The sequence below is a fragment of the Gopherus flavomarginatus genome, chromosome 3, assembly GCF_025201925.1.
Source record: "Gopherus flavomarginatus isolate rGopFla2 chromosome 3, rGopFla2.mat.asm, whole genome shotgun sequence".
Lineage (NCBI taxonomy): Eukaryota > Metazoa > Chordata > Testudines > Testudinidae > Gopherus > Gopherus flavomarginatus.
This window is the reverse complement of record NC_066619.1, coordinates 25,555,927-25,573,899: the sequence shown is the minus strand read 5'-3', so window position 1 is coordinate 25,573,899 and position 17,973 is coordinate 25,555,927. Positions and strand designations below refer to the sequence as shown.

Below are 17,973 nucleotides of genomic sequence, written 5' to 3'. Positions count from 1 at the left end.
ACTTCTGCCAAAATCACTGATTACAATCAGAGTGAATTTTAATTACTCTGTTCAGTTTCAGTTGAATAGTGCATTTTTCTTCAGTTTCATCACCAAAATGTAGTGTTGCTGTATGGTGTTAGCAGCTGCTGTGTTCCACACTTGAGAGAGATGCATTTCAGCACCAAAATGATGTTAGGTGCTGTACTATTCCAAAGATTTGTAATAACAGAAATAAGTGATTCTGACAATGTATATCACTTGTTGTTTATAAGTACCATAATTAACTTCACCACAGTATTTGCACTATTCCCTTTCCTGTAGAGATACGTAAGGCACTTAAAAATGTTTACTGAGCTATACCTGGCTGACGCTGTCCTGGAAAGGCGTCACACAGTGGGCTGAGGTCTAATAAGAAAGGTATCAAATACATTAGAAATGTTTGAACTGATATCGAAATGGGCTAGCAACTGGGGTAATAGGGTCTGTGTCTTCACTTCTTACGTTCTCTGCCTTTGTTTTTTTCAGTATGGTAGCCTGCATCTTACCACCAGTCCCAGGGCCCAAGATAAAGGGACTTGATACACATCTGCTAGAGGTGGGTATTACTAAAGAATATAGTGGAATTCAGTGCTACACACTTTGCCAAGCTTTTGTAATAATGAACACAACAAAGATGGCATTTGCATTTAATACTGGAACAAGCCTTTACCCTAACTAGGTACTTTATAGCTTGAATTTGTTTGAAGAATAAGTAAAATGCCCAGGTTGATAATATGGACAGGACATGCTTTTAAGCTAGTGCCTTCACTCTCTGTGTGTGTGTGTGTGTGTGTGTGTGTGTGTGTGTGTGTGTGTGTGTGTGTGTGTGTGTGTGTGTGTGTGTGTGTGTGTGTGTGTGTGTGTGTGTGTGTGTGTGTGTGTGTGTGTGTGTGTGTGCGCGCGCGCGCGGGGTGGGGGGGGATGTATATTTGAAGAGGGGGTTTGTACAAGCAGTTACTCTCAGAGGCATTGTATCTGAAACTATCGTAATGCCTCCTGGTGCACCAGGGCCGCTTAAAGCCTGAGTGACTCTTGTCAGCTCTTTTTCAATAGAATAAAGTATGTGCTGTCCAGAGGAGACGAGGTGGCTGGGCCATAGTCTTCCATCATCCTGCCCCCTCCCCCACCTCATTGGCTGCCTAGTACCATTGTCATCACTAGATTCCCCTGGTCCTTGTGTGCCGTAAGCACAAGTTTTGGGACTATCTGGCCCCTGAACAAGGGGTTCATATGAGGTGCTTGTAGATTCCCACTGTGTTTTGCACCAAAACAAGGTTAGGTTTAGGGTAGCCTTACCCGTATAACTGCACACATTACAGCAACTGCAGCATTCAAGCATGTTTTCCATGTTATAGACATAGACTAATCACTGTGGTCTCAGTCAGGGTGAGAGAGAAATACTAATAACAGATAAATCTTACAGTTAGCCACAAATGTGACTGTAATGTATATTGTTGTTATCCCCTCAGACAGGGAAGTCTGACGAGTTTTTGAGCGCTCTGGGTTGCCAAGACTTCCCTCCAACATCAGACTGTGAGGACCTACTGGTAGAATTTCTGGAGGTAGATGACAGTGAGGATCAGCAACTGATGCCAAGTCATGAAAAAGGTCATCCCAGTAAAAATAAGAAGTCAACACACAAGGAAACAGACAGTGACTCAGGGAGAGGGAGCTGTGACAGCCCTTTCCTACTCTCTGAGAGGAGCAGGGAGCCCAGAATCCCTCCATCAGCATTGCAAACACCAGATATCAGTGAAATTTCAGAAAATAATGCCAGAAAAAACAGCTGCAAAATTCAGAGCACAGACCTAAAAGGGAAAATACCCTATTTTAGCATTGGTGGTACAAATTTATCTGCGTGGCCTGAAGCTCAGCTACCTAACAACCAGACTCCTAAATGCTCCTACCACAACATTACGGATGTTTGTAAGATAGCCCTTGGCACCATGAATGGGGCTGTTACATCAGTTTTGGGGGGAAATGAAGAAAATCAACTGTCACAATATTCTAAACCCACTGAAACTGTCAGGGAGGAAAAGCTGGACAAGCAAGAAGTGGAGAGCTTGCATTCCAAAGCTGACCAAGACAGAATGCAATTGCTGCCCACTGAGAAATCACCTTTTTTGTCTGCTAAACTAATGGATTATGTAGAAATTCACAAAGTCAACCAAGACGGGACGTTAGCTGTATTACCGAAACAGAAAGAAGATAGTGGCAAAACTGAAAACTGTACTGTCCCTGGAACCAGCAAGGAATATGCAAAGGTCTCAAGAGTTGTGGACAACAGCATTCTAGTAATAATACCAGTTTCAAGAGTTCAGACCACACCTATGTTTCAAGAACCTCCAAAGGAATCTGTTCAGAACCTTCAACAAAGTCAAACAGAGAAAAATATGAGCTATTGTTTTACAACTCCAAGTGAGTGCAAAAAAGACACTGGTGGATTAGATTACCTGGATCCAACTTCCTTTATGCGCTCCTTTAATTAACTGAAAGTTTGATTATCCTTCTTCAGGTAACACTACACAGTAAATTAAATGCTATTAAAATGGAATGTTCTAGTATGTGGATTACATAGAATTACACTACTAAAGCTCAGTTGTAGCTCGCACCTTTCTATGTTTTCTACTACCTGATTGCAGAACAAATTATTTCATTTTCTAATTGTGATTTATAGATTTACTTTTGTTAATAGTTATGTACAGTAAAACAAAAGTATGTGACATGGTTTCTTGGAAAACCCATACAAACTGGGGTATAATTAATAAAGAGAAAAAGGGGATTTGTAGGTTGATGTAATAGAATAAATAAACCTCAGATCATTAAAATAGTTTTCAATTTAGGGAGAAAGGGCAAGGAAGTTGGATGTTATGTGCTATGGAAAACTACAATGTAAACAAATTATTGAACTTTGCATTTCTTCTGTTATTTGATGAAAACTAGCCAAATATTGCAGGTTCAACAAAGATACAAAATTTGAGGAGATTGGTCAGTACACCATGATTAAGGCTAAGATTTTGTCATGGATATTTTTAATAAAAGTCACGGACAGGTCCTGGACAATAAAGAAAAATTCACAGAAGCCTGTGACCTGTCCATGATTTTTACTAAAAATATCCGTGACAAAATGGGGAGCCGAGGAGTCCCGACACTACCCACATGGCTGGGCAGCTCAGAGCTCCAGGGGCCCCCACTGCCTGCAGTGGATCAGAGCTCCCAGGGGCCCCAAGCCATTGCAGGGTAAAAGGACCCTGCAATTCCCAGCCACTGTGGGCTGAAGTCATAGAGGTCTCTGGAAGTCCAGGATTCCATGATTTCCACAACCTCCGTGACAAAATCATAGTCTTACCCATGGTTGTTCATACAGTTCAGAGACCATGTATACTGCTGATGAACTACTATGGCATACAGTGTATTTTTTCTTAATGAATTCTAAACACTGGTATAGGTTTTTCTATTATATATTTTTCTCGATCCTAAAAAAAGAGTTAGTTTTTTGGATGTTGACAATTTCATATATAAAAGATAATCTATTAAAGTAATTGTAGCAAAGTAGTAAATCATTCTCAACATATTTTCCTGCTTCCTTTCAGTATGATGAATAAACTACATCCCACCCATCTCTTAGCCAAATAGAACTGAACAGTGTTCACTTTTATTGAAAGAGAAGAACACTATTTGATAGACTGCCTTATTGTACATAATATAAAAATCTACTTTAGTAAAAGCCCATGAGTTCAACAATGTATTTTTGAAGACTATTTTTCTAAAGTAAAATATTTTCTAACTTCCCAGAACTATTTACCTACCTGACAACTTCACTGATTTTTTCTGCTGATGCAGGAAGAGGTGATGAGAAGTGAAGCTATCATTTCAATAGTGAAACACCAAAATAACTAAAGGAGACCTGTAGAATAATGAAGGATATGAATTTATATTTCTAATAGACTGTAGATGTAATACAATGAATTGAGAATTATGTAGTCCATTTATTTTATCAACTATTCCTGTAAAACTAAGTGGAATGCTAGGTTTTGGGGGCTTTGTCCCTCCCTAAATTGCAGTCTCCCTGATGGCCTGTGGACTGTCACCCCTCTTAGGGTCAGATATACCCAGATTGACATTCTTGCTATTGCTGCTGCTTTTGCTATTGCTGCTCATTTTCCATCTTGGAAAATAGTCTTTCCAGCATGACTACAAATGCCATTTTATGTTGTAGTTAACAGCTGCGTCCATCCCATATATGAGTTACATTGCTCAGGGCTTGTCTACACTTACCAGAGGATCGATGCTGTGGCGATCAATGCATACACAGTTGATTTAGCAGGTCTTCTGGTGGTCGATTTAGTGGGTTTAGTGAAGATCCACTCAATCGACTGCTGATCACTCTTCCGTCGACTCCTGTACTCCACCGGTTCGAGGAAAAGTAAGGGGCTTGCTCTCCCATCAACATTGCATAATGTGGACTCTGCGGTAAGTAGATCTAAACTACATCAATTTGAGTTACACTATTCACATAATTCAAATAGCGTAGCTTAGATGACTTTTTCCTTTAGTGTAGACAAGGCCTCAGAGATGCACGTCATTGAGTATCTGGGATTCTGAAACTGCCTACTTGGTACTTCATAGATTTAGTTTTGAGTCCATGTTTAAAATGTAGCAATGCTGTGAATGCCAGTGTGAATAAATACTGTCCATAAAAGGTAACTAATAAATTTTATGGTAGCTAAAAATGTCTATTTCCTCAAGCCTCTCACATGCCATTGTTTGGATGCAGGATGGAGGGAGGCTGCAGAATATCTGGACATTTTCTTGCCCAATTCCTGCTTGATGCATCACGTCAACAGGTCTCTTTAAGAAACATATTTATGAATTAAATTGCATATTCTGAATAAAATGCACACTAATCAATGTACTTCCCAAGAAGAGAAATGGGATAGCCCTATGCTTAAAGCAGAACTCTACTCATCCATTTGTGTAAGCCAACCCGCTACAAGTTTGCAGTAAATGTAAGCTAGTCATTTTTCTTTAGAAACATGCTTTAGATTCTGCATTCCATTTTGCACATCCAAAAATATTATACTGACAAAATGACTTGAAGCACAGAAAACTTATTTTTATTAAATGGATCCAAATATTTTTAAATTAAAGGATATAGTACAGAAATAAAATAATGTAATGTACAGAATGTAGATTGCTTGGACACCTCTGGTATAAAAATAGGTGCTCAGGAATCCTTCATTATTTATAAGTGTATTTGGTAGACAGTGTTTTGAAGGTAACAATAAGTTTGTTCTAATTAAGTTATTAAAATTTAAAATGTTAGTTTTAATAACATCTGCCAGTAATTTCACGTGTGATCAATATTGTTACTAAAGTCTATCACTTTATGATGGACTTTTCAGTCTTCTTTCAGTGTAAATGCTTTTTTGCACTGGTGATGATGCACAATTAAACAGATTCAATAAAACATTTCCTGAGCAAAATTTACAGGTGCAATCATCTAGCTTTCCTCAAATGATTGAGAGATTTCAAATAGAAGGTGTTGGCTTTGGGTTTTTTTTGGAGAGGATTATTTACTCTTCTTTTAGGAATCCCAACATGAGCTGTATAACAAAAGAAAAGGAAAAATTATACATTTTGCCCTTTTCAAAAATTAAAGGCTTTTTCTTTTTTTACTATTGGTACACCCTGCAAATCAAGGGCTCAGTCATGCAATGCCACACAGCCAAAACCCAACGTGATTAATGGTGGATTGTGTGCAAATTCAGCACAGTATCAGGTCTCATACTCTGAAAACCAGACTCCAAAACATTTAGAATATTCTATGGTGAATCCAGTTTGATCTAAAAAAAAACAACTATAAATTAGATAGAATGTAGGGAAGCAACATGGTCTAGAGCAGAGGTTCCCAAACTGTGGTCAATCTACCACTGGTAGTCAGCGGATCCTTGAATCCAGCTACTTCTATAGGTGTCCAAGTTCACCACTGCAAAGAAGAGCCTGGAGCCGTGTAAAAGTAGCTGGGAAAATGAGAATCCAGCCTCGCTTCTTCTATTTTGGTGTACTGCTCCATTGGCCCAACAGAAAGGAGGAGTGGCAAAGAGGAAGAGCCACACAAAAAGCACAACCTTAACAAAAGTAGCATTTCTTAACTTTGCAACATGAGACAGGCATGCCAGTCACCTGACTACACAGTCTCTGGTTATAACTGAAGGATCAAATACTGGTTCCAGCAGCATTCAATTTGGACAGCTCTCAGCACAGCACCAAAACAATAGAAATACTAGACAGACTAGACAGAGGGAGCCCACAGGTGTTCTGTGGCCTGGCCAGCCCCCATAGCTGCAGAGGTATTCACACATCCTGAGGACAAAGCACACTTTTTCAGAGGCAAACATAACACTTATGCCACTTTTCCCTCTTCCTGGGGTTAAGTCACAGACTACGGCCCTGCCAATTGCCATACAGCGTATGGCAATGCAGTGGTGGGCCATAACATTGGAGCAGGCATTGCATGTGCACAGTTCCTCTCCAACATGCCCGTGGCATGGGCAGGGGCCTCTCAGTTTTGTTCTCAAAGAGTAAAGCTGAATGCGGGTTAAGCTGAACAAGTGGAACTTTATTAAACCCTATGCACTGCTCTGTCCTGGTGGTTGAATTGCTTCCCTTCCAGCATAACTCCTGAGTATCCTGTTCCACTGCTGTCCTGTCAATAAAAATACCGCCAGGGAACATGGGATCTCTGATTCCAGCACCACTGATCATGATACTGGGGAAATAACTGAATAGGACCTTATCACCCAAAGACAGTCTCCTGACTGACATCTCCAAGTTATCAGCACATTGACCGGAAGATCATCCCTGGTGTTCAGAGCGAGACAGGGAGGGAGTTCACTTAAAAATTCCCTCCAGTATCCTTTTTACAAGCTAAATACAATGTTATAAGGCTGAAGAATCGATTCCAGTCTCCTTTTCTCCTCCCTAACCCTGCTGGATCCATCTGGGAGTTATTGCCGTCTTGAGTATAGAGTAAATCCCACATTCATAACAAGCAGCTAACATAAAGATATATGAATGGCTGCAGAGAGGAACAGGGAACCTGTCCTCCAAGCAACTCTGTGACTTCTGATCACCATAGAGCAGGGTTCCTGTTATGCACCATGCCTGACCTTTTCTTCAGATCAATCAACCTAGTTCACAGCTGTCCTATAGTTTAGGACTAATGCACTCTAGGCCATGTAATCAGGAGCTGGGCAACAGGACATTAATTTTACCACAGTGGCATCCTATATTTGTTCTGAGTACAAAAAAAACGTAACGAGAATTTAAATGAAAAGGTGATAAATAAAACAAGGATTATTAAAGCTATGAAATTAAATGCAAACTGACAGGGAAAGGAAATTATGGTAACTAGTGTATTGAAACATTTGTTTCTTGAAGAAAATGAATTGATGGATTGGTTGGATTACAGTGTAAGCAATAAAATCTATGGGCAAGAGGGGAATCATGGAGCACAATTATTGTACCAATTCAAGCTGTCCAAAAGCTTGCCCCATTAGCATTCCACAGGTCAGCTCCATTTTCGGAGGCCTACTCTAAGGGGTGGCTCAGGAACACATTCCATATACTATGTTTTAGTGTGTATCCCCCCACTTCTCCCCTTCTATGCACTCACTCTCTCAGATACCATGCTCCTGCCATAACTAGCTTCTACACACACCTGTGCAAGAGATGGATTGTGCTGGTATTCCCCTCCCTGCCTCCTCCCAAGCCAACCAGGGAGCAGTGAGGCCCAGAATTTGACCTTAAAGATTCTTCTCCCTATTATTGTCCCTTTCCAGTCTCCCTTATTGTAACTAAATAGGCTTGAAATTATCTTCCACCTTACTGTTTGTAAAGATGTCATCTTTCTTTTCTTTATAGTGCCCTCATTTTTTTCTACTCCATCACCACAAGGTGTTACATACAGATCACTGCACCCAATTCTGTAAAACCTTTTTCCTGTCAAATGTTTTGGGGTACACCTTGTAGCTATTTCAGATATATAGATATATATCTATATAGATATATATATATAACTGTATTTTATAAAAAACAAAAGTCTCCTTGTACTTCACCATGGTGACCTCAAATGTTCTTGGCAAAAACAAGTTTGGCCAAAAAATAACTGTCAGGGTCAGCATGACATAGTGTCAGGGATGGTCTAGATAATACTTAGTCCTGCCATGAGTGCAGGGGACTGGTCTAGATGACCTCTTGTGGGCCCTTCTAGTCCTATGAGTCTATGATTCTATGCTGTGTCAGGTTTGAGCAATTTACAACCAAATGAAAGTAAAGATCAATACTAACACACTGGGAACAAGGAGCTCCCCCTATTCATGATTTGTTCTGTTAAAATCTTTGATTTTTTTTTACCCAGTACATGATTACAGGATAAAAGTATTTCTTGTTTTAATTTGTGTATGATTGTTTCTATTGTTGCCTGTTAGAATTCTTGGAATAAAAGGTTGTGTAATACAACTGTAGTGTGAATAACTTCTTTCACACAAATTACGCACTACAAAATACTCCACAGTGTTAAATATATAATGTATATTGTGTTCAGGTAACTTTTTTTAAAAAAAAAAAAAGCTTCAGCTGTATTATACTAGGATCTTGTCTGTGTGAAGTGGATATAGGAGTACATGGGGAAAAGTGGTTACACTGCAACAGATCCTTCTGAGAAACATTAAAGACTTGTACATTTGTCTGAGTTGGGAAAAAAAAGGGAGCTTTTCCTTCACAAAAGCTGGCCTATCTGCACTAACTAGACTGTCCAGTCAAATCTTTATCTAATCAAAGAGTATAATAGGTTTTGTTTCACTAAAATATGTTAAAATTTAGTATGCCAAACCCAATCCTGTGAGGTCCTGTATGCCTTCAGCTCCTGCTCTTAGCCAGAGGCACTCAAGGGCTTGTAAGAGTGTGCCCTACTTCAAGGGACAATTCCTTTCAACATTTGTGCAAACAGTGCTGCAGCTCTTAGCATTCTGTCATTTATACATGCGTACCCAGTATTACCCAACACAAACATTCAAAAAAACCATGAGTCAGGGCCACCCAAAAATCACGAGACTGTTGTTCAAATTTTACTAAGTTATACATTTGGCCATCTTTATTTGCCTTGTGGCTTTTGAGCCTTTAAGGTTTGCACATTAAGCTTTTCTCTGTAACACGGGCTAGAACAGAGGTGAGCAAACTACTCCCACGGGCCATATCTGGCCCACGGGACTATCCTGTCCGGCCCCTGAGCTCCAGGCCTGGGAGGCTAGCCCCCGGCCCCTTCCCTGCAGTCTCCCCCCCCCCCCCGCCTTCCCTGCAGCCTCAGCTCACTCGCTCCGCAGCCGGTGCAATGCTCTGGGCAGTGGGGCTGTGAGCTCCTGGGGCAGTGCAGCTGCAGAGCCCGGACTGACCCGGTGCTCTATAATGCGTAGTGGCAGCAGCGTGGCCTGACTCCACTCGGGCAGCCTGGCTGTAGCACCGCCAGCAACTGGTGCTCCAGGCAGCACGGTAAGGGGGCAGGGAGCAGGAGGGGTTGGATAGAGGGCAGGAGAGTTTGGGGTGGTGGTCAGGGGACGGGGGTGTGGATAGTGGTGGGGGAAGTAACAGGGGGTTGAATGGGGGCAGCAGTCCAAGGGGGCAGTCAGGAAGGGGGGGCGTTGGATGGGGCAGCAGGGGACAGTCAGGGGCAGGGGTTCTGGGGCAGTCAGGGGATAGGGAGAAGGGGTCGTTGGATTGGGCAGGGGTCCCAGGAGGGCTGTCAGGAATGAGGAGAGGTTGGATGGGGCGACAGGGGTCTGGGGGCAGTCAGGGGACAGGGATCGGGGGTGTGTGGATGGGCAGGGTCCCAGAGAGGCTGTCAGGGAACAGGGGGGGTTGGATGGGGCAGGAGTCGGGGGGGCAGATAGGAGATGGGGTGGAAAAGTTAGGATACAGGAGGGAGATTCGGGGGAATGGGATGGGACTGCCTGATGCACTTCGTAACGTCTCCCTTTATTTCCTTTTGTCTATTTTCATACACTTGGCCTATTTTGCAAAAACAGTACTTCTGCTGCAAAGATGTGTGTGGTCTCTATACGTTTTCACTTTGGAACCAACTTTGACTGGAAATTACCCTTGTGGGGCAGAATGCTCACCCCAAACCAAGCACCATTTCTGACCAGATTGCTGGGAGCACTTCTGAACATTGGTGTGAGTAGTTTGCCCACCTCTAGAAGGGGCTAGGGACATAGGCGGTGAGTTATATGGGCATGAGGTACCCGTGCTCCACCAATATTCAGGAACACAGGACCAGCTCCACCAATGTTTGTGCTTATATTTTCAGAGCCATCCCGTCCATTTTCAGGCAACCACCCCCTGCCCTGTGCTTTGGGGGGCCCTGCACTTCAGGGGGACACAGGGTCCAGGGCAGCCAGGAAGGTTAGTGGGGGGCCTGGCACTGGCAGCAGCAAGCAACTCTGCCCCAGCTTGCCCTTCTCTACCACGCCCACTCCCACTCCACCCCTTCCCCCATACCCCCCCACCTCTTTCCAGCTTCTGTCCCCTCCCCCAAACGACATCCAGAGCTGGCGGAATCAAAATCACAGTCTGCCTGTGTATGGGCCTTCTTTCACTAGGATAGTTTGACACCTTGTTCTTAGGCTAAGGCCTTTGGCTAAACAGCAGGGGCAGCCATAAGATGGGAAGCGACCAGTCACATCCTCACATCCCAAACCAGTCACATTGAAATAAGGTGGTATTGGGCTGTTAGGCAGTATCAGGACAGGATCGTCTTCCTATCATGGATCTTAAGATGTACATACTGTCTGGCAAGAAATCACTTATTGATTGTGATTGTGAAACCCTCATTTCTGTATGTTTTATCTTTATGGCCCCCATTTTTCTATTGTTAATCTGTCTGGTTCTCTAACTGTTTCTGTCTGCTGTATAATTAATTTTTCTAGGTGTAAGTTAATTAGGGTAGTGGGATATAATTGGTTAGAGAATTGTGTTACAATATGTTAGGACTGGTTAGTTAAATTTCAGTAAAATGACGACTGGTTAAGGTATAGCTGAGAATATTACTATATAAAGTGGGGTCAAACAGGAATGGGGGGAAATTGGAATCATTTTGCTAAGGGAGGGGAATGGGAACAGGGAATAGGAAACAGGGACACAGGCAAGGCTCTGCGGCCTCAAAGCTGGGAAGCGGGACGCGAGGTAAACACTCTGCGGCGTCAGAGCTGGGAAGGGGGATGCGGGGTAAAGGCTTTGTGGCATTGGAGCCGGGAAGGGGGAAGCGGGGTGAACACTCTGCTGCGTCGGAGCCAGGAAGGGGGACGTGGGGTGAATGCTCTGCGACATCGGAGCCGGGAAGGGGGACGTGGGGTAAACGCTCTGCCGCATTGGAGCTGAGAAGGGGGACGCAGGGTCAATGCTCTGCAGCGTTGGAGCTGGGAAGAGGGACATGGGGGGAAAGCTCTGCAGCATCAGAGCTGAGAAGGGAGACGCAGGGTAAACGCTCTGCGGAGTCAGAGCCGGGAAGGGGGACGCTGGGTAAACGCTCTGTGGCCTCGGAGCTGGGAAGGGGACGCAGGGTAAACGCTCTGCGGAGTCAGAGCCGGGAAGGGGGACGCTGGGTAAACGCTCTTGGCCTCGGAGCTGGGAAGGGGACGCTGGGTAAACGCTCTGTGGAGTCAGAGCCAGGAAGGGGGATGATTGGTAAATGCTCTGCGGAGTCAGAGCCAGGAAGGGGGATGATGGGTAAATGCTCTGTGGAATCAGAGCCAGGAAGGGGGATGTGGGGTGAACGCTTTGCGGTGTCGGAGCCGGGAAGGGTGATGCTGGGTAAATGCTCTGCCGTGTCGGAGCCGAGAAGGGGGACACTGGGGAACAGACTCTATTGGCCTATAGAGATAAGCCCAACTAGTGTGAAGGGCTTCAAAATATGCTTGCTTGAAAACTAACCCCAATAAACATCGCATTGTCTGCGCTTCAGACTGCTGGTCCCTTGCTGTCTGCGTGCCAGGACCCAGGGAAGCGGGAGGGCTGAGGGAAAGCTTCTAACAGTGGGCAGTGAGGGGAGAGGGCCTGGACTGTTTTGATGGAGGGGTGTGGGAGCGGGTTCAGACAGATTGTAATGGGGAAGGCAAGAGGAGTGGGCAGTGGGGTGGGGAAGGGAAAGTGGAGGCAGGGAGCAGATCGGTGGCACAGAGGGGCAGGAGGTGGGTTGAAGGACTATGAAGTGGGGCCGGGAGCAGATAGGCGGGGGAATGGGCAGAGGGACAGGCAGGTGGAGGAAATGGGCTGGTGGTGGGGACAGAGGCGCTAGGAAATGAGGCCACTGGGGATAAAAGAGCAAGAGGCGGGCAGGGGCGGAGTGAGCAGGCGCCTCAGCTGCCCGCATTGCGGGGGTTTGGCTCGGCCCATCCCACAGCAAAGTTCAGGCTTCGCTGGGGGCTTTGGGCCGGGGCCCCCACTACCCCGAGCATGGCCAGGGCGCTCGGGCGGCTCGGCCCGCTCTGGGCGGGGGGCAGGAGGCGACTCCCCGGGAGCGGTAAGGGGGGGTGGGCGTTGGGAGCTGCTAACCCTGGCCCGGATCCGGCGGTGTAGGGCGGCCGCCCTGCCTGCCCGCCCGGGCCCGATCCTGCGCCCAGCGCTGCGCCCCTGGGCCGCGCTGCTCCTGCCCGAGCGAGCGGGGCGCTGGCGCTGGCTCCGCCCATCCCAAACCCCGTCCGGGGCCGGCTCCGGAGCGTGGCGAGAGCACCCGGCCTGCAGCCGGTTCACAGCCCTGGCCCCAGCCGCCGGCCGCTCTCTGGTGCGTGGGCTCCACATTTTCCCGGGCGCAACCACGCAGGAGCGGGTCTGCGGGCTCGGGACCCATCCGCGTGTGAGCCCGCAGGGCTCCGGCTCTGTCCGTGGTGGCTAAGGAATCCGCTGGCCTGAAATGTGTTTTAGTCTCTACGTCCCCGTGAACTTTAAATTGCTACCCCCGGCCTCGGCGGGGGGCGTGTTTGTCAGGCCCGCAGACTAACTCCAGGTAGAAGTTCTGCGTTACAATTTCCAGCCTCGTTACCATAAATGAAACACTTACTTTTTCAATCCCTTTTCCTTCTAGGCGCCAGCTAACAATAGCTACTTACCAACTGCACCCCAGAAAAGGGTTTGGGCATTGGCCTGCTAAACCCAGGGTTGTGAGTTCAGCCCTTGAGGGAACTGGGGTAAAAATCTGTCTGGGGATTGGTCCTGCTTTGAGCAGGGGGTTGGACTAGATGGTCTCCTCAGGTCCCTTCCAACCTGATATTCTGTGATTCTATGAAACGTGGCCTGGGACCAAATAATCCCACTGCTCTGTGACAATGTAAATGTCATCAGAGGTCAACACAGAAAAAAGGTTTCTGTGGTGACTTTTTTGTTAAGATTTGAAAACAGTCCTACAAAAGTACCCCTTTAAAAATATGTACAGGTAATTGCCAGTGTTGGCTTCTGACTCAAGTGCAACATATGTGTATTTCTCAGAATGCAGGATTTTTTCTATATACTTGGTGTTCTGATAGTGTTTATTGTGAAATAATGTGCCAGTGTTATTAACTGTCATTTTCTGCCAAAGAACAAAGTTGCCAGTGATTTATATAACTTTTCTATTGACTCGAAACACTAGTGATAACATGACACAGTTCTTCCATGAGGTCATTGGTTCCTGGCAAGCAAATTCTACTTGGAATTAGTTTTGAACAAACAGTTTGTAGTTTTATTACATCTTTTTTTTTTAAATAAAAAAACTCAGCTTAGCTGTGCCAAAAGATGTTCCTGGGATGCAAGGACATCATATGAAAAACTATTGTATATGATCACTTAATAACAGTGATCCTCAAACTTTTTCTTGTTGCACCGTCCCACCTTACCAGCAATGGAATCTATTTGCCACCCCCTACCCCCGGGAGTTGTGGTCAGGGGCTCGGCCAGAGCTGGAGGCTGAGCTCCAGTTGGGAACCAGGGGCCTAGGCTGGTGCTGGAGTGGAGCTGGGGGCAGAGGGGGGCTGGGTGGTGCTCCCTCCCTACCTCCTTTAGGGGCTGGCCTGGGCCCTATTGAGCCCCTCAAATGTTCTGCTTGAGGGGGGGCCACTCACCACAGTTTGGGGACCTCTGCTTTATAACTAGATTAACCCAGTGGCTGACTCTGACTTACAATAAGGAAGATTTTTGTGGTCAGTCAGTCAATCTTATTTATTCATATTGTCAGTCCTTCACTAGCTGATTCTATTTTGGTCTTAAGGAAAGTAGCCACAAGTATAATTTTCTTATTTACTTCCAGAAAGTTAATTTCTATGAAAGTTAGATTCTTCATTTTGATGTGTAAAAACGTAGCTCATTAGAAATCTTTAGTTTCTTAAAAGACAAAACTAAAGCCCACCTCAATGATAATGTTAGGACTGCAAGGGGAACATTTTTAAAAACTAAAATTCTCTGAAGTTAGTCTATGTATTTTTCCAGTTTATCAAATAAAAAATGTAATGGCTTAATGTTTTCAGAATTTTGATTAAAAAAATCAAAAACTCTAATGGTAGTCTGTAGAAGAAAGTTATTTTGATGGTTAATGGCAAAGAAAATCAAAGTCGCCAATGGCTATCTGGAGGAGTTCTGTGTTTTAGAAGATAAATACTAAGGGGAAAAATATAAGTTTAGCAAATCTATGTTTCAGCTTTACAAAAAACACAAATGTTTAATACATTTTCTCCTTGAATGAAATCTCTCAGAGGAAATATAACTACCTTGGTCCTCACTTATATTGTTGCAAAAACAAATGTTCAAAGAAAGTTTGTTTCAGATGTGTGCTTTGAGATGTTGTGATAATCCTCCTAATCCACTGTATTTTATTAGATACACTTAGACAGCAGGAATTGAAAAGCTCTTTCTCCATGCAAGCAAAAATGCCTCCTTGTGACTTTTCACCTGGAAAATATGAGGTAAGTCATGCACAGTGTACTGTACTTGGGTTTAGACTAGATCTCGTTGCCAAGATCACCATTCTGCTGTATGCCGTAATTGTTGTGTTCACTAGCTTATTATGAGTATTCCTCAGTGGCATCAGAAGTTTAGATCGTGGCTTTTATCCTTCTCTGAGATCCTTTGGAGATCAGAGTTAAACAGGGCCTCTGTGGTGCTGATTAGAATACAATAGAAGAACAATCTTAACCCAAGGAAAGGTCGCAATGAAACATTTTTCTATTATTTGTTTCCCTCTCACTGATTTTTAATACCTAATTTGAGGAGTTCTGTAAAATGTTTTACCCTCTCCACCAAAATGTGTGCCAAGTTAGTTTTTGGGGGGAGTGCAATAGAGGTAGAGAGGGGCGGGGAAATGTTTGATTTTTAAGGAACTACTCTTATTTGCTGTCTAATGCCCCATGGCCTGTGTCCAGCAAAGAGCTAATAAGTATCCGATCAGTTAAAAAGGTGTATTTTCAAGCAACAATCACAGGAAAGATAAATGTATGACTTAGATATCATGAATTAAACACTGTTGAGTAGATCTTCCGTTATTGTGCCAATTTACGGTTACAGAAATGTGTTTAAATTTTCACCTGACACTAGACTTAATGATGAGTGGTTATTTAAAACCAATTTAATCACACAAAGAGTTATTTTGATCCCAAAGGACCAGCCACATACCAGGTCAATATATAACTCAGAATCTTACTTAATAATTACACTGTTGCCAATCCTTTAGCATCTAAAGGCTTATTTTTAAAAAGAAAGAAAGAAAGGTGAGAGTTAAAATTGGTTAAAGGAATCAAATACGTACATTCATTGCAAAGTTCTTGGATCAGGCTTATTGCAGTGATGGAATAAACTGCTGGCTTAAGTCAAGTTTCTGGTTGCTTCCAAATGATTTGGAAGGTCCTCAGTTGCTCGGTTAGAATGCTCCCATTAGTAAAAGTTCATAGTCCAGAGGTTAGAGCAGGTAAGAGGCAATGTGGAGATGTTTCCAGGGCCATTTATAATTTCTGCCATGTGGAAGGAAACCTATTGTTCTAGTTTGAGGAAAATTACAGGTAATAAGATGGAGTTTTGGGTCACATGGGCAAGTCACATGCCCATGTTAAGTCTGCTTAATTTGTGATAGGTTGTGGATTTCATAACCTTTAAGTAAGAGATCAATGCAATATAGCACTCTTGTTTAAATTACGGGATTTCAGAGGTTTATATAGCCTAATTGTGGGTTAGTATTTATTTTAAAATTGTAGTTATTTAGTTAACTTGGATTCCAATATGAACGAATTATATTGTGTTGATATGATGAATCTGCAGATACCTTTGTGATCCATTAAAACCTTTAGTAATGGGGGCAGAAATGATTTCTTTCCTCCTACAGTCCTATCCCTATGAGCGAATGCTGAAGATCCGCAAACAGAATCTGTCTCCATCACTGGTAACGTACTACAAGAAACCACTGCTGCTACATCAGGGACATATGCAGTGGCTGTTTGATTATGAGGGACGAAGGTACCTTGATCTCTTTGCTGGAGTTGTTACTGTCAGTGTTGGTCACTGTCACCCGTAAGTATGTTATTGTAGGAGTTACACTGACTAATGTAGAAATATACTTTTGTCTTTTTTGTTTGTGACCCCATGTATCCAAAGACAGAATATGGCACACTGTGTTTTGGTGTATCTGGGATCAGATTCTTAGGTTCAAACCAGCTGCAGTGATCTTTTGGCAAATTAGCCCATTTCTCTCTTTATCTATTCATTCATTCATTCATTCATTCATCTGGCAGTCAGGAAAATGCCAGAATTTTAAGAATTAATAGCAGTCAGAAAAGAATTGTATGTATGTTGGATTAAATGAGTCAGTCTTTCTTACTGCACACAGGAAGGTAACTGCAGCTGCCCAAAAACAGCTTGGTCGTCTGTGGCATACAACCAACCTCTACATGCATCCATCAATCCAGGAATATGTGGAGAAACTAGCAGCACTTCTCCCTGATCCACTTAAGGTACCTAAATCCCAGCAGGATGGATACCTGTTAATTAAAATAATTTTATTTCAATAGCTAATGGAGAGCGCTATGATATTTGGAGACAAAATATTGTGATATCAACCTCATATCCTTATTTCAAATCCCCAAAGGGAGTACAAAGCTTCAGGTAAAGAGAGAAAAATTACAGTTCTCAGGACAATGCTGATCTTTACAGTGAGCTCAGAGCCACACATGAATAAAACCCTGAACTGTTGCCCTACTGCTTGGATCCCTACTGTCTGCGTCGCTTTGTCTTCAGATTTCCTCTTAAAGAGGCACTGTCAATTTAAAAATCACTCATAAGTTGAAATGTTTTGCATGCTATTAAAAGCAGCAAAGAGTCCTGTAGCACCTTATAGACCAGGGGTCGGCAACCTATGGCATGCGTGCCGGTTTTTGATGGCACGCTGGAGCCTGCCAGGACTCCAGCATGCCATTAAAAATTCTGTCCAGCCTGGCCTGCTCTTCTCTGCCCTCTGCTCCCCCAATCGGGGCAAGGAGCAGAAGGATAGCCGTGCACACGGGGTGGGCAAATGGCCCCACTCTCCTGGCACGGCAAGCCACGGGATCCGCACTCCCGGGTCGGAGCGCCGGCCGAGCGCAGCAAGCTGCCAGCCCCTCTCGCCCTCGCCTTCTCTCCTCCCCTGGAGTCCTGCCACTGCGCGTAGTGCTCTGGGGGTTGGGGTTGCGCGCACCCGCAGGGCAGCGTTTGGCTCCGCGGAGAGGCAGACACGCTCCGCGCTCAGTTGGAGCTCTGCCACTGCCACCCGCAGCGCTCTGAGGGGCAGGGCTGTGCTCTCCCATGGGGCAGCGTGTCTGGCTCTGCATGGAGCCTCATGGTAAGGGGCCCAGGGCTGGCGGGGGGGGGTTGATGGGGGCAGTCAGGGGACAGGGAGCAGGGTGGGTT

General features: G+C 44.4%; 2 protein-coding genes across 12 annotated transcripts in view; both read left to right on the top strand.

The window, feature by feature from the left end:
• PRLR (prolactin receptor) overlaps positions 1-4,752 on the top strand; it is a 257,127-nt gene extending 252,375 nt beyond the window's left edge. For all 6 annotated transcript variants that reach the window (XM_050943780.1, XM_050943782.1, XM_050943779.1 and 3 more), the window contains 2 exons: positions 508-577; positions 1,491-4,752. In XM_050943780.1, the coding sequence (XP_050799737.1) occupies positions 508-577; positions 1,491-2,510 (1,090 nt within the window). In that variant the 3' untranslated portion in view covers positions 2,511-4,752. The remainder of the gene's footprint in view (positions 1-507; positions 578-1,490) is intronic.
• The window catches only part of AGXT2 (alanine--glyoxylate aminotransferase 2), a 346,088-nt gene that overhangs the window by 305,328 nt on the left and 22,787 nt on the right, over positions 1-17,973 (top strand). The window contains exons 1-4 of one of the 6 annotated variants that reach the window (XM_050943813.1): positions 11,787-11,805; positions 14,923-15,008; positions 16,418-16,602; positions 16,919-17,042. In XM_050943813.1, coding sequence (XP_050799770.1) covers positions 11,799-11,805; positions 14,923-15,008; positions 16,418-16,602; positions 16,919-17,042 — 402 coding nt within the window. In that variant the 5' untranslated portion in view covers positions 11,787-11,798. Of the gene's footprint in view, positions 1-11,786; positions 11,806-12,429; positions 12,599-12,814; positions 12,860-14,922; positions 15,009-16,417; positions 16,603-16,918; positions 17,043-17,973 lie in introns of those variants that run through there. The other 5 variants (XM_050943815.1, XM_050943814.1, XM_050943812.1 and 2 more) reach the window with 5 other exon arrangements.